The 14,452-nt window shown below is 38.6% G+C and overlaps 4 protein-coding genes across 5 annotated transcripts; 3 read left to right on the top strand and 1 right to left on the bottom strand.

The window, feature by feature from the left end:
• Window positions 1–2,219: 2,219 nt before the first annotated feature.
• On the bottom strand, window positions 2,220–5,630 carry LOC101311131 (probable glycerophosphoryl diester phosphodiesterase 1-like). Its single transcript, XM_004288656.1, has 10 exons — window positions 5,571–5,630; window positions 5,346–5,456; window positions 4,958–5,236; window positions 4,653–4,780; window positions 4,053–4,569; window positions 3,854–3,892; window positions 3,484–3,765; window positions 3,215–3,357; window positions 2,642–3,125; window positions 2,220–2,551 (listed from the first exon to the last, which is right to left on the bottom strand). Exons 1-10 carry the CDS (start codon window positions 5,587–5,589, stop codon window positions 2,220–2,222), a joined length of 2,334 nt encoding a protein of 777 aa, XP_004288704.1. The 5' UTR covers window positions 5,590–5,630.
• Window positions 5,631–7,036: 1,406 nt separating this feature from the next.
• Window positions 7,037–9,564, top strand: LOC101307821 (VAMP-like protein YKT61-like). 2 transcript variants are annotated; one of them, XM_004287065.1, is made up of 6 exons: window positions 7,043–7,497; window positions 7,639–7,736; window positions 8,053–8,157; window positions 8,290–8,355; window positions 8,634–8,720; window positions 9,151–9,564. In XM_004287065.1, exons 1-6 carry the CDS (start codon window positions 7,305–7,307, stop codon window positions 9,199–9,201), a joined length of 600 nt encoding a protein of 199 aa, XP_004287113.1. In that variant the 5' UTR covers window positions 7,043–7,304; the 3' UTR covers window positions 9,202–9,564. The 2 variants fall into 2 exon arrangements, with proteins under 2 accessions (XP_004287112.1, XP_004287113.1); XM_004287064.1 differs by having other exon boundaries at window positions 7,037–7,497; window positions 8,634–9,305.
• Window positions 9,565–11,216: 1,652 nt separating this feature from the next.
• Window positions 11,217–12,290, top strand: LOC101307524 (outer membrane lipoprotein blc-like). Its single transcript, XM_004287063.1, has 2 exons — window positions 11,217–11,670; window positions 11,761–12,290. Exons 1-2 carry the CDS (start codon window positions 11,299–11,301, stop codon window positions 11,938–11,940), a joined length of 552 nt encoding a protein of 183 aa, XP_004287111.1. The 5' UTR covers window positions 11,217–11,298; the 3' UTR covers window positions 11,941–12,290.
• Window positions 12,291–13,022: 732 nt separating this feature from the next.
• On the top strand, window positions 13,023–14,232 carry LOC101310836. Its single transcript, XM_004288655.1, has 3 exons — window positions 13,023–13,040; window positions 13,300–13,549; window positions 13,635–14,232. The coding sequence occupies exons 1-3, from the start codon at window positions 13,023–13,025 to the stop codon at window positions 13,691–13,693; spliced, it is 327 nt and encodes a 108-aa protein (XP_004288703.1). The 3' UTR covers window positions 13,694–14,232.
• The last annotated feature ends 220 nt before the right edge of the window (window positions 14,233–14,452 follow it).

Here is a 14,452-nt window from a genome sequence, read left to right as displayed (position 1 = left end):
TGATAGCAGTTGCCAAAAATGCAGAAGGCAGCAAGCCAAATAACCAAAAACCAAAGCTGAACCTGAAATGCAGATCCTATAAGAGATCAGACACAAACATGCACAGCAACAACAACCAAAACCTGCCTACAAAATCATATAATAAATAGTTAACCTTTTAGTTTATACAGTAAACAAAAGTAGAAGAAAACTTCAAATCTAATTAAGTATCAAGCATGGCGGAAGCTTCTCAAAAAATTGAAACAATCTAACTTTGCATAAGACTAAAACAGGGTAACGGTAATTCATCATTGAAAACCAATTACCCAGAGCAAGAAGAAGCAATACCTTTCCTGAGCTTGATAGAACTCTCCTTTGAGTCCTTTCTAAGAACAACAATCAATCACAGAATCTGAAGACATCAAAAGAAATTGATCAGAAAAGAAGAAGAACAATCAAAGTCAAGAATTGACTAAAATATGCGAACCAATTGCCAAAAGAAACCAACTTTTAAAGATACTCAATCATACTTATACCTATGTATACAATCATCCAATTCAAAATCATAAAACAATTGAAAATCAGACACCAAGACAATCATCCAATCAACAGAATCAAATAAAAGTGTCCAGATATGAGCTCCCCGTCTTCTCAAGTTCGGGTGTATGTTTGATTTCCAGAATCCAACTATTTCTCCATGTCATTCTTTTTCTCTCTTAATGGACGCACTCAGAAACAGATGCAGAGAAGAATGAGATTAAGGAATAACAATAATAATGATTCTAATTCGAAAACAAAAGGGGATAATGGGTAGTACCATATGCAAGCTGTGTTAATTCCTAATATTTCTTCATTTTTTAAGTAAGATAAGAATGAAGGACCGTAGGGTATCATACATCTAGTTTTATGACTTTTATCATTCCAACCAATAGAATCAAACCCCAAATGCCAAAACAGAACAACAAAATTAAAAAGAAAAAATAAAGACATATCTTTCAATCAAGTAGAAGGAAGAGAATCTAGATGTTTGGATTCCAACAAACATGCAAAAAGGAGAAAAAATACTGATAAGAATCGATGCAAAATCCAACAAACAGCTTAATAAGATTGGTCTTACAACTCGGTGTCTATAATCAATTCCATAAGGGAGCCCTTCGAGCGAGGACTCTTGAGTTGAGGACTAGTTGAGATTATCGGATTCTCATCATATCAATCATGCATTTACATAGTTGAGATTATCGGATTATCATCATATCAATCATGCATACTCTCGATTATGCATATTGTCATATTGAGATTACCAAAGTGCCAAAATTAATGCAGGCTAGGAATCTTTCCCCTTTATCCCCACAAAGATACTTCCAGGTTGTTTTCCAGTGTACGATTCACATCACTTGAAAAAGTAATAAAGTCTTAAATAATTCATTTTGGTCCGTCACACTCCCAAGCAAAATCAATATCATTATATTCAATATGAGCTTGGAACTCCACATAAGCAACTGCAGATTCATTTTGTTCCTTGTGTGTTGTAAAATTAATTGGAACTTCAGTTTCTTTCAAAAACTTGTTTTTCCTGAGATCTATTCAACCAGATCTATTCATCTATTCTACGTAAGCGATATTCTCACCTCTGTCTTGACGCGACAGCAAGTTCTTGAAGCAGAGAGATTCGGGAGAGACAGAGAGCCGGAGAGATTCGAGAGAGATAGAGAGATCAGGTCTTGACGCGTTATGCAAGAGAGAGATGAAGAAAAAGAGATGCTAAACGGCGAGAGATACAAAGCGGAGCTGCCTTTGCCCTTTATTGTCTGACAGAAGGCGAATTTGAACCAATCGCTTCGTTACAACTCTCTCTCTCTCTCAGCGTCGTCAAAAGGCGAATCTGAGCCTCGCGCGCCCTCGCCCTCGTTTTTATCTCACTCAAAATTTGTGTTGCTTTTGAATAGTGGTAAAAAACATATGGATTTGGTAACTTTTGAGGGGTTTTTCTTTTTTACCATTTGATAATGTTGGATTTGATTAGAGTGTGGAAAGATTACCAGTGTTAACAAGGATTTGGTATACTATAACGAGAGAGAGAGAGAGAGAGATTTACTAGACTAATAATATTGTACACACTGATGCAATGTGTTTTGGTTTTTTTTGTTTCCTTTGATGTGCAGAAGAATTATGGAGCATATGAGATTAGGTTAGGGGAAAGAGAACAGAACCAAGAAACCAACCAAAAGAGTCACACACACTTAATTTCCCATAGACAATAAGCTGAACACCATTATTGCTAGCAAAGAAAGACCCCAGTTTGCTGCATTGGCCATTGCACTTGATTTTGCGGTAGGTGCAGGGGCGGTGGCAGGCTTGTCGCCGGAGTTTGAACCTGACTCGGAGTCTGAGTTGGGCTTGGGTGCCACTGGAGGAAGTGGTGGGTCAGCTACGGTTTTAGCTTCAAGTGGTGGGAGGGGAGCCTCTGGGGGTGACAATTTCTCCGGGGGTATCAAGGTGTTGATGAGATTTCCCGGTTCAACTGGGAAAATCGGATATGGGTTGGGGTTTGTGGTATCAGTGCATGGACATCCTGGAAAATTTGAAACTTGTTGAGTACGTGGTTCATGTAACAAGAGGAAGCAGACAAGTGAAATAAGTTAGCTTGAGCAGCAAGACTTACTTATATATTTGCTAGCAGTTCGTGGGAAATCAGTCATAATTCCATTAACCTTTGATCCCATAGCATATGTGGCTATTTCGGTTATGGGGTCTGAGAGATAATCAAGCCAGAGACTGCTGAATTCGTTTCTCAGGAAATGGATGTACACCGAAAGATTGGCAGCCTTCAAGTCCTTGATGACGCTAGTTTCATATTGGGTGAAAAAATTTCTAGCCATAATAACTGAATCTCTGTTGACAGTTACTCCATCTGCAAACTTCTTGATCTCTTCGAGTGATTCCTTTGGTATAGAACCTATTTTCTCCTCAATGCTAAACACTCTTTCGTATGTTTTCACATCAGCGAATTTGGACAGCACTGAAGTGTCATCTGATTTGATCATGATCTTTTGAGTCGATTGCTGGTCGAGTGTGGCATTTTTCAAGGCAGAGGTTACAGTACCAACAATGTCCAGACCGGCCTTTGATGCTAGGTAAGGCGCATTCTGAGAAGAACATAGGTTATATTTATGGTTCAGATCAAACATTGTAGTGCAACAATGAGAACAAGACTGAAATGTCTCGAAATGCTTACCCGAATGTTGATCAAAATTCCAGTAGTTGCCTTATTCTTGGCCAACTCTAGGAATTCAGTGAGAGTCACCAGTTTTCCTGCATCCTTGTTAGCTGGGTTTCTATACAGGCCTTGGTTGTTTCCAAAGGGGCTTTTCAATTCGGCTGAAATAACAAAGTTGGACCCTCAATGAGATTATCAGAAGTTTGCTAGGTGAAATTATCCCAACAAATTATAGTTGGAGATACAAGGATAAGTACTTCTAAAAGGTAAAAATTTAGGAAGCTTACGTTTCAAGGACTGAATCTCTTCCCATGTGAGCCGGGGCGAGAACACTCCAGTTTCAGATTGAAGTTCAGGGACAGTCTCACTCCTGGTCATGAATTGAGTCAATGCATTGGTGCCTGAGTTGAGATCTATGCTATCTAAGCAGAAGGCAACTCCATCACTTGACATTTGGACCGAGCAATCAATTATGTCAGCCCCATCATCTATCGCGCGCTGATAAGCAAGGTCGGTGCAACCAGGGTAGTCCCCACTCGCTCCATTATTACTTATGATCAATGGACTTCCTGCAATGTCAAGAAACTTATCTCAGCACTTAAAACACTCGAACACTTGAGCTATAAGCTTGGGGCAAACAAAAGTTAGACCCTTTACCTTTGTAAGGCTTTCCATCCTTGTTATGTGAAAAGCATCCTGCAGCAGGAAGTCGATCATGACGTGTTGTTAGAGCAGGAATGTTACAAGGTGTTAGTCTTTATAGACTATACTTTACGTGCACTTGATTTCTGATGAGATTGTGTAACCTAGGTATGTGAAGCAAGTGCTATTAGAAATAAGCAGTCTGATGTCTCACCTATGGCTTCTGTTGCTGTGCTTGGGAATTCTGTAAGCACCCCATCAACAGAAAACTGATCATTATTATCTACAAACTGTTGGATTTCTGCTGTTGCATCCATACTATAGTTGTAAGGGAGTGGAATGTCGTTTGCAAAGCCTGTCGCGTATACTTCCAGCCCTTGTTTGTGAGCATCTGCCACCAGAGTAGTGGGAGCATCCAAGTAATTATTTGAGGTAATCGGATATATGAATTCTTTTGGAACAAGGATCCCAGCTGCAAGTGACTTGATCATTCCAAGATTCTTGAGCAATGCACCGTAGTTTTGCCTGGTTGTTGGTTCAGTCTCATTGGGGCTTAGGAACTCAAAAATGAGCTTGGTCTTGGTTTTGTCCACCTTCCCACCTATTGTTTTCAAGAAACCAATCTCAGGAGATGAGATGAAATTGACATTTGTGTTGCCTCTCCATCCACTGATAAAGTTTTGTACATATGCTGCTGGACTGATTTTGTGCTCGTTATAAAATGCATCGTACTGCAACAGAAAATCCACCTTAGAATTAGAGACTACTCAATGAAGAAAATCTTCGAAAATAAACTTAGAGGATAGAGAGATACCGGAACATGCAACCAAAACTGTTCTGGTTCCATATTTAAAACATCTTCAACCGTCGATATAGGGAAAAGGTCATCAAATTGATCTGGTCTGGCAGGGTTGCTCTGCATCACTGTACAGGAATTGAAGAACAATCATGATTAGTCACCTTAAACAACAAATGTTAGTATTAACTATTCGCGAATCGCGAGCTCTCTATTATCATCTTCTTAAGGTACACTAATGCATTGTTCATGTTTAATGCTCTTAACAAAGGAATGAATCAGTTATTTGTGAGATCCGAGAGTCTTACCTTGCACTTTGTTTAGCTCCTTTGCATTGAAATCTAAAGCGAACCACCCACTGAGTTCCTTCCCATTAACTGTGTAAGTGCTACTGCGTTTAGGGTGTATGGCAGCTATCGATGTTGCATTATCCAACAGAATGTTAGACAGGCATAGTCCCTTGCTATCTTTCGTTAACTGCAGACTGCACAAGTTAGCTGCGCCATTCGTACTCAGGTCCTTGGCCATCGTGTTAGCATACTCGGTCGATTCTGGAAAGAGACCCGAGTACCCTCCACGAGCTACAACCAGGGGCTGATCACCTGCATGCGGGTTAAGTTTTCATTCACAAATACATGTCAAAAACTTATAGCCTCAAATATGAAAACGTACGTACCGGAAAATATAAACGGATACAAAGTTTGTTCTTACCATTTAACGTCAGCCATTTGGTTTTTGGAGGCTCTGGCCCTCCTTTCTGGCCTAATGCCGAATGGATCAACAGGGAGATGAGAAGCAAACTTCTCATCATATCTCCTGATTCTGTCACACATTCCAAATCTTGATCAGATATAAACGAACACAGATTCACATCCAAACGCTATAAGATCATAAACATGCATGAACAACATTCAAGGAAAAAGAGAGACAACTTACTTCCGGAGGATTCTAACATTCCCCTTCAAGTTTGCCAAGGAAAACTCTCAAGGGAATGTCAAATGCATGAGATGAGAGAGAGAAGGAAATCGTGGGGGTTGAGGGAAAATAGGTAAGAGGTGATTGAATTAAATTTACCCCCAAAAAAAGGTATATTGTGGTGTCTCTGGTTTTTTGCCTTTGCTAAATTGCTTTCGCTCATTTATCGCATTAATAGAAGTATAGGATTTGCTATTAAAGGCCAAAACCAGTTTGTAATTTGGTTAAGTCAAAATTCCTGTATTTACTATTCTTGTTAGAGTGAGAGATGAGTTTGATCAGTTTGGTTTTGTACGAGCTTTCGCGGCAAACCAGGCATTCGTAACCTTCCAAGCCTCAACGGTTTTTGGAAACCTCTGCCTTTTCTGTAATTAGCTGCATTGGTTCTGGAGGTTTTACTTTTTTTCTTTTCAAGCCCTGCATTACCATATCCTTGTCTCACTCATCAGTTTCTTGTTCCAAACCGAGTTGACATAATGTTCCAATACTCGTAACTCATTATTCATAACGTTCCATCACTAATTACTCGTACATGTTTGTCCATCGTCTCGCGTGCCTCGTTTCATTACAACGTAAGACCATTTACACACATATATACGTGTTCTTTTCATTACGTGACAAACAAGGTACCAACATAACATACATATATGATTCATGATTGAACCGAGTATCAAAGATGCAATATGAAAATTCACCTCCTACAAACCCTAATAATAGCTCCTTAGCTAGATTAAATAGATGTATAGAATTATCATACATGACACACACCTTAATGGATATGAACAGAGAATGAATAAGATTAGTAAGAGATATGTAACGTATATGCAAATGCACGAGTTAAGACTTACGTAAATTTGACACGAGTCAAACGTAACTAAGAAAATCATATACTAAGAGCAAATGCAGCAGATGACCATTTGCATGGGTTGGACTGAGAGGTTAGACTAAAAACTACATCCAGCAACACAAAATTAGACTAGGTTGATACTAGGCCCCATGCGGGTCTTACCATGATGGACTGTGGTCTGAGTTAAGGACTAACCCATCTCTCAGTCCAAGACCAATTTCTCCACTAGACGTATGTGAGACCAAATTGCACATGGGAAATAAACATGCACATGAGGCTGACAACTTTTTCCAAATGATTCTTTAATATGGGGTCGTTCATATCAAGATTTGACAATCTATATAAAATGTGAATAGTAATTAGTCTTATGATCGATTTCGTTGTTGTATTGTCGAACAAAAGACTAAAGACTAATTTAGATAAATAATTTATTAACCCAGGTTAAAAATTGGTCTAACCCACCCAAAAATGGGTGCATTTGCTCTAATAAGACATCACACGACATTTGAGACCAAAACGTTAATCATAATATCAGGTGAAATCAGATAATCATACATCGTTTCAGACCAAATCGCCATGGTTTTTAATTGGGCTTACTTTTGGGACCAAAACACGACTCATTGACAGACCTAACATTGAATCCGATTAGAACAAAAGAACCATAGGGTCCAATTTCGCTTTGTTTACTTAGCGTAGAGAATTTTCACAAAAGCCATTAAGAAAAGCGAATCTATAAGAAGCACCAGATCCCAACCCCCTATTCGCTTCTCCTTTTCTTCTTCGCGATCCCTAGAAATCCCCCAAAATTTTCAATTCGAAAACCTAATCTCTCTCTCTCTCGGAAAACGATGAAGGTCACGGCGCTGCTGGTCCTCAAGTGCAGCCCGGAAGGATCCGACCCGGTCATACTGGCCAACGCCTCCGACACCAGCCATTTCGGCTTCTTCCAGAGGTCCAGCGTCAAGGAGTTCATCGTCTTCGTCGGCCGCACCGTCGCCAAACGCACCCCTCAAGGTCAACGCCAGTCTGTCAAACACGAAGGTCCGTTTGATTATGATTTCATTGCGATCTGAATCGAAGTTGGAATTTCAATTTTGTATTTATGGATATTAATTGTGGTGATTAAAATTGTAATATGAGGTTAATGATTATGGAATCTGAGTTTTGTTTTTGTTTTTTTAGAGTATAAAGTGCATGCTTACAACAGCAATGGTCTCTGTGCATTGGGATTCATGGATGATCACTATCCAGTAAGGAGTGCGTTTTCGCTGCTCAACCAGGTGACTTGATTTTCTTTTGTGTTGTTTCGTTTCGCTTTTGATTTTAAATATTTCGCTTACTTGTCTGGATTAGGTTGTATTAGTTTGTGAATGGAGCTTTTAGTTGGATTTTGAAGCATGTTTCAATGGCCGTCACCGTTTAACTAGTAATGTAGTACTGAAGCTTTGTGATTTCAAATATGTCTAGTTTTGCGAATAGGAAACTGACCACACCCAATGGGACATTGAGGGTTGAATATACTTTGAATTGTTGAAAATTTGCGGAACTTATTTAATCTTGCTTATCTGATAAGGAATCAATTGCTATGATTTCCAGGTGTTAGATGAGTACCAGAAGAAATTTGGTGAATCTTGGAGGACTGCGCAAGAGGACAGCACTGAATCCTGGCCTTACCTAAATGAGGCTCTAACCAAATTCCAGGTGTGTCTGTAAATCTGTTTTATTTTTCATCATATATAGCCTGGAATGGTAAGAAAATTTAGCAGATGAAAGTTAATGAGCTACGACTATAATCATTTCTTTTTTCTTACATACTTTATCTTCAAATTTCAGGACCCTGCAGAAGCTGATAAGTTGTTGAAAATTCAGAGGGAATTGGATGAAACAAAGATTATTCTCGTGAGTTTTGTGCCTTCAGCTACTTCTTGATCACGTTAATTATTGCCCGTCTTTATGATCTTTCTAGCACTGGATCCATTTTATTTGTATTTTTTGTATATATCTGCTCCACAATTCCTGTATAAGAGCCGGGACATTTTTATGTTCTAACTCGTCTTCTTCTGACCCAAAAAAAAAAAAAAAACGCTATAGTACCTCCACCTACCATATGCAGTATCAGATTGTTCACCTTTTACACTACTGACGTGGCTTTTATTTTGTTCCTTTCTTTGGTGCAGCATAAAACTATTGATAGTGTACTTGCACGAGGTGAGAAACTGGACAGCTTGGTTGAAAAGAGTTCGGATCTTAGCACAGCATCACAGGTACTGACAATTGTTGTGTTATTTTTCAGTTGCCGGTGCATAGTGTGTACACTGACATAGTGCGTAGCATCATCTGCATAAGCTGTTATTGTTAAAGTAGCTATAATTTGAAGATCGTACGTCTTCTATATTGAGGATAAGTCGGTGCCTAGGTTTTCAAATTGAGTGCAATATATTGAGTGAATATAAAGCACCTAAGGATGTGGTCGAGTTGATTTCCTGTCGCATTTGTGGATGCACAGTTTATCAAAAATACATTTCTGCCTGTTAGAAGGGTTGGATTTAGATTTTAGATTGTATAGTCTGAAACCCAGTCAAATGTTTTTCAACAGAAGTTAGACTGTCCACTTTTCTATTTTAATGCTTGGCCCTGTTTTTGTTTCTAATGTGATAGCCTGATGATAGTGGGGTTTTTCTTTTGTCCAAACAGATGTTCTACAAGCAGGCAAAGAAGACCAATTCTTGTTGTACCATACTGTAAGCTTCTGGTGGCGACAGCACACCCGTAATGGCATTCCCGGTGTTTAAGTTGAAGGATGACAAATTGATGACTGTAATATTCCCATGTCATTTGTCAATTGTTCGCTTGCCAGAAATGTGTGGATCTTCATTTTCTTTTGTATCAACAAAGGAGGGAAACTGGATATTTTGATAGAGAGGTGTCTCCTCCTGTTATAGTATGATTACTACTGTGTTTCTGTTTGGAAACACAAGTTCTATATTTAACTGTGTGATGTATCATGTTTGCGAAATTCTCATTGTTATCTATAAATCTATATGCCATTGCTTATTCTTATTCATCATTCAGATCATACAATATATGAAAGTATTGAGTTTTATCTTGAATGGAACATGTTGAATAATCAGTAACCTGAAGAATCTGGTTGATGGGTTCTGGACAAATAAGCTAGCATTTACAGTGAAATTATCATCACTAATTTGAATGAATGCACGAGTTGCACGGATAACACCCCATTCATGTGTAAAGTTGTAGAGACTAGCAACTTTCTTAACTTAAAACACCAACCATACTGTGATACTACTCCTAGCCTAAACTGGATTAGGACGTGAAACTACTACTAGTCTAAACTGGTTGGGATCTTACCTACAGTGAGCAGAATGTGGAATAGTCAACTACACAGTGCTTATAAGTTATAATGCAAAGAAGAACTGTTCCTCTCAAATGTCAATTTTGAACTAAGTAGCGTATGACACCTACTGTTTAATAGTCCTGATCACCTGGTCAGTAATTAATCAAAAAATTTATGATCAGTTTTAGATATAACTCTTATCAAATAGCGTGAATTGTTCGCCGTTTGGGCCTATCGTAATAAGTGGGATTTTGACCGGTGTGGGCTTAATTCAGACCAACTGGATAGGGGTGTCAAATAGATGATTTACATTGCTTCCATGTATGGGGACGATGACTAAGAAATGTGTGGGGGTTCAGAATTGACTCATTTTGGAACCATGTCGGCATTGATCACGATATTTCTTGGTTTTGTCTCAGCCAAGGAAAATTACAAGCCTAATGCTTCTTGACAACTTTGCTTCTTCTTTCAAGCTACAGCCACAAATTGCTTTTACTTCCTTTCCAAGAGTGCTCTTGTATCCAAATCGATCACGATCATGTTTTCTTCATCTCCAAGCTTTCTTTTATTCGATCATCATACTTCTTTCTTCTTAAGGTAAAAATGGAAGAAAATGTGGGATATTTACGTCTTTTAATTTTACTGAAGTGTGGTAAATAGACTAATACTAGGTATGTAGACTTCCGTGAAGCAAAATGTATCCACTATGCACTCTTTAAAGTAAATTAATGTTCTTCGAAATTAAACTTAATACGCATTTACTATTATTGTCGATTTTATAATATACATATACTAGTACAAAGAATGAAAATTCTTGTATGCACGACGTGTATTTACACGACACAATCTTAACCGTTTATAACAATTCATATGTTTGATCATCATGTTTTTATATTATTTACGTCGTGAGCATCTCCAGCAATAGAGTTAAATTTATTGCTAAATTTGTCAACATTTAGATTTAAAATAGCCATTTTTGAACTTTTGCTCTAGCAGTATTGCTAAATTGTATACATTAGCTAAGTTTTAGTTAATTATCTCCCCAAGATTGATAAATTTATCAATTTTCTCTATCAATTTTTAAATTTATCAACTTCTTAAGTATATACTGCTGCAGTAAAGATTCATTTAAAAATTGATAAATCTCTAATTTTTTTTAAATTTATCAATACTACTAGAGATGCTCTGATCTTAGCTCTCTTACGAAGAAAACTGAAATTGATGAAATATGAACCCAAGCACTTCAGACAATCAAAACCGGTGGCAACACACCTCTCAATTATTTCAGTGTTTCCCTACGTGTCTAGCAAGTTCCACAATCTGCACCGCACCACGTGTAAGGTACACAAACCTCCACGTTCCAAATAACCTTTTCAACAAGCTATTGCCACCTCGTATATACCTTATCAAGAATCACAGGAACCCTCAAAATCCCCAAATCATAAACCCTACAAAACCCTCTACTCCCAATTCCACATTGCACAAATATGGCAAATAAAACCATGGAAGTTGTGAAAGGCCTAGACGTGCAGAGGTACATGGGTCGCTGGTATGAAATTGCTTCATTCCCATCAAGGTTTCAGCCCAAGAATGGAGAAAACACAAGGGCAACCTACACTCTCAAAGAAGATGGCACTGTCGATGTGCTCAATGAGACCTGGACTAATGGGTCTAGAGGCTTCATACAAGGCACTGCTTACAAAGCTGACCCTTCAAGTGATGAGGCAAAGCTCAAAGTCAGATTCTATGTCCCTCCATTTCTGCCCATCATCCCTATCACTGGGGACTACTGGGTTTTGTATATTGATGATGATTATCAGTATGCTCTCGTTGGCCAACCTAGCAGAAACTATCTTTGGGTATGTAAATATCTCTCTATTTGATTTATTGGGTAGTTGTTTCACTTGTTTGTTTCTGTGTGTGACTTTGGTTTTGTGTGTTTTGGTCAGATATTGAGCAGGAAGCCTCATCTGGATGAGGAGATTTACAACCAGCTAGTACAGAAGGCTAAGGATGAGGAGTATGATGTGAGCAAGCTCCAAAAGACACCACAGAGTGAGAGTCCACCAGAAGATGCACCTGTTGACACCAAGGGTATCTGGTGGATCAAGTCCCTGTTGGGAAAGTAGAGAGTTTCTGATATAGGATTAGCATATTGGGGATTTGAGTATATGTACTTTGGTATGAATCAATAATCGGATCCCCTTTTGCAATATTTAGGCCAGGAGTATCATTTGGTTTGTTAATTTATGTTTTTTAGTGTGTTCTGCGGAACAAATAGCTTAGAAATTTCTATTTGGAATAGTTCTATGTAATTTGTGTCTGTGGAGTTTGTGTTTGTTCTTATGTCGATGCTATATCTAGTTGTTTTCTATCTCCTCTGTTAATAGAATGAACTCTTTGTTGTTGAAAGCAGAATGATACTCAAATTGTATTACTTGTTAGTTCTGAAGTTACAGATACTGATTGAGACTCTTTGAAAATTAGTTTGGTTCTTTGTTGATTGTAATGAAATTGAAAAGTACCCATGTCATCAGTTTGGGTTTGGATCCTTGTTAGTGCTTGCTTTTGATTTGCAGCTGCTCATGTGATGCCCGATTTACTGTCTTGCTAAAGAAGTGAAATTTTGGTTCTGTTTCTATATATTTGTGGCACTTATCAGCTGGTATTGCATTATTATAAATGAAACTCGGTTCTGTTTGTAGTTTCTTATCCATTTTTCAAGTAGAGTTGAGATCTTGGCAATATATAAGCAGCACCTGCATGATATCATATTGAATTTGCAAAGTTCTATTTCAGTGGTTAAGCTTTATGAGTAATGTCATTTTGTAATCAGAGTTGATTTTACTCATATATGAACACTTTCATCTCTCAGTCTCAGGTTAGAACACATCCTATACAATGTGTTTCATGTGTTGTGTCGAGGAAGTATATTCCAGATGAGTCACATATGATTGACTATGCTTTGTTGTTGAATTGGTTCAAATCTTGGATATGTTAACCAAGAGGTTTCGAAGGAAGAAAATCGATTTGGTTAAGGTGTGTTGGAGTCACCATGATGAAGGTGATGCATTTTGGGAGTTAGAGTTAGACATGAGGGTTAAGTACCCCAAGTTGTTTTTTAACGGGTATAGATTCTAGTAACTCGGATTTTCATATCAATTTTTTTCTTATAATATTTTTGAATTAATTGAAGGATATGTTTGTGAAAATGCCTTTTCAGATCTTGGTAGTGAAAGTTTTGGAAGTCTAAATAATTTAAGTGTTTCGTTTTAAGCACTTAAAGTTGATTTTCTTATCTGTTAAGTATTTCTGAAAGCTTTTTTCACGAAAGTCGTAGAGCTCGGCAATACGAGTTCATAGACGTGCGACACGCGTAAAACGGATGACGTATAAAGAATTTACAATCGGTCAAAGTTTAGAGTTATTTTTGAAAAGAGTATAAATAGAAAAATTGAGGGGTTTTATTTTAGAAACCTAAATTTCAGAAAGCCTCAACCCTTTCTCTCTCCTTCCTCCCGACGCCGCGCGCGCGCCCTCTTCTCTTCCTAACCGGAACTCGGCCGTCCGGCAACCAAACCGGACGCCACCGGTCCCGTTCGATTCGCACAGGCCTCCTCTCCATTTCTGAGGCAGCGCCGCTCGTTGTCTCGCTCCCTAGACGCCGCTACAAGGCGGTGGAGCTGTTTCTGTCTCGCCGGAAATTCTCCCTTCGACGGCGACATAGGTCGAAACCTGGTAAGACTTGCTTCCCTCCTTCGTCTGAAGGTGATTCGTCTAGCTAGCAACCTAAAAATCGATGTTTTGGACCCTGGGTTTTCAGATTTGAAGCTCGAGCTTGTGGCGGTTGTTTGGAGCAGTTTAAGGCCGATTCGAGGCTAGTCTCAGGTACAAAGATTGTCTCTCTTGCTTTGATCTACGAGTTTGAGTATGTTGAATGTCCAAATTGCAGCGTTTCGGGGCAGCGCGTGGAAGCGCGCGTCCGGGCAGTGTGGGTAGTTTTAGTTGTGAGTGGACGTCGACGACAGCGGGACTGTGGAAGATTAGTGTTGAGTTTTGGATTTAGGGCTTAGGGATTTAGGATTTAGTATACTGTTGTGGATTTGGTTTTCGTTGAGCTCAAGTTTGTGTTGTAATTTCGAAAGAAGTAAAGCAATTTGTTTGTGTAATGCTGTGATACGATTTTGGAATATGTAGCTATAGGGTAACTGTTATGTATCTATAGGTATTGCTCTAGCTATTAGGGTATGGGTTATTGGGATCTGCTTATGATTTGGTTATGTAACTGTTATCAATGTGGTGCAGACATGGGAGGAAAAAAGAGAACGAAAAGGGAATGAACCTTCTGACTATGAAGAAGAAGAAGAAGAAGCCTTTAAAAGTAAAAAGGAGTTGAAGGTATCAAAGAAATGGACGAAGAAGGAAAAAAGAAAGAGAAAGGATGAAGACGAAGAACCAGAAACTAGTGAGGGAAGTGATTCAGGTAACTACTAACTTTTAAAATTGTTCTTGTTACGCAAGTGTCTACGTAACTAGCATGTAGCATGTAGCGGTTTTGTGGAATAGATAACAAGCACACGTGTGTAACTAATCTTGTAAAATATATACAGACGAAGACGAGAACAATTGAAGAGAATGAAC

Source organism: Fragaria vesca, linkage group LG1 (genome assembly GCF_000184155.1).
Source record: "Fragaria vesca subsp. vesca linkage group LG1, FraVesHawaii_1.0, whole genome shotgun sequence".
NCBI classification, from domain to species: Eukaryota; Viridiplantae; Streptophyta; class Magnoliopsida; order Rosales; family Rosaceae; genus Fragaria; species Fragaria vesca.
The sequence above is the reverse complement of the archived record's forward strand: the minus strand, read 5'-3'. Positions and strand labels throughout refer to the sequence as shown.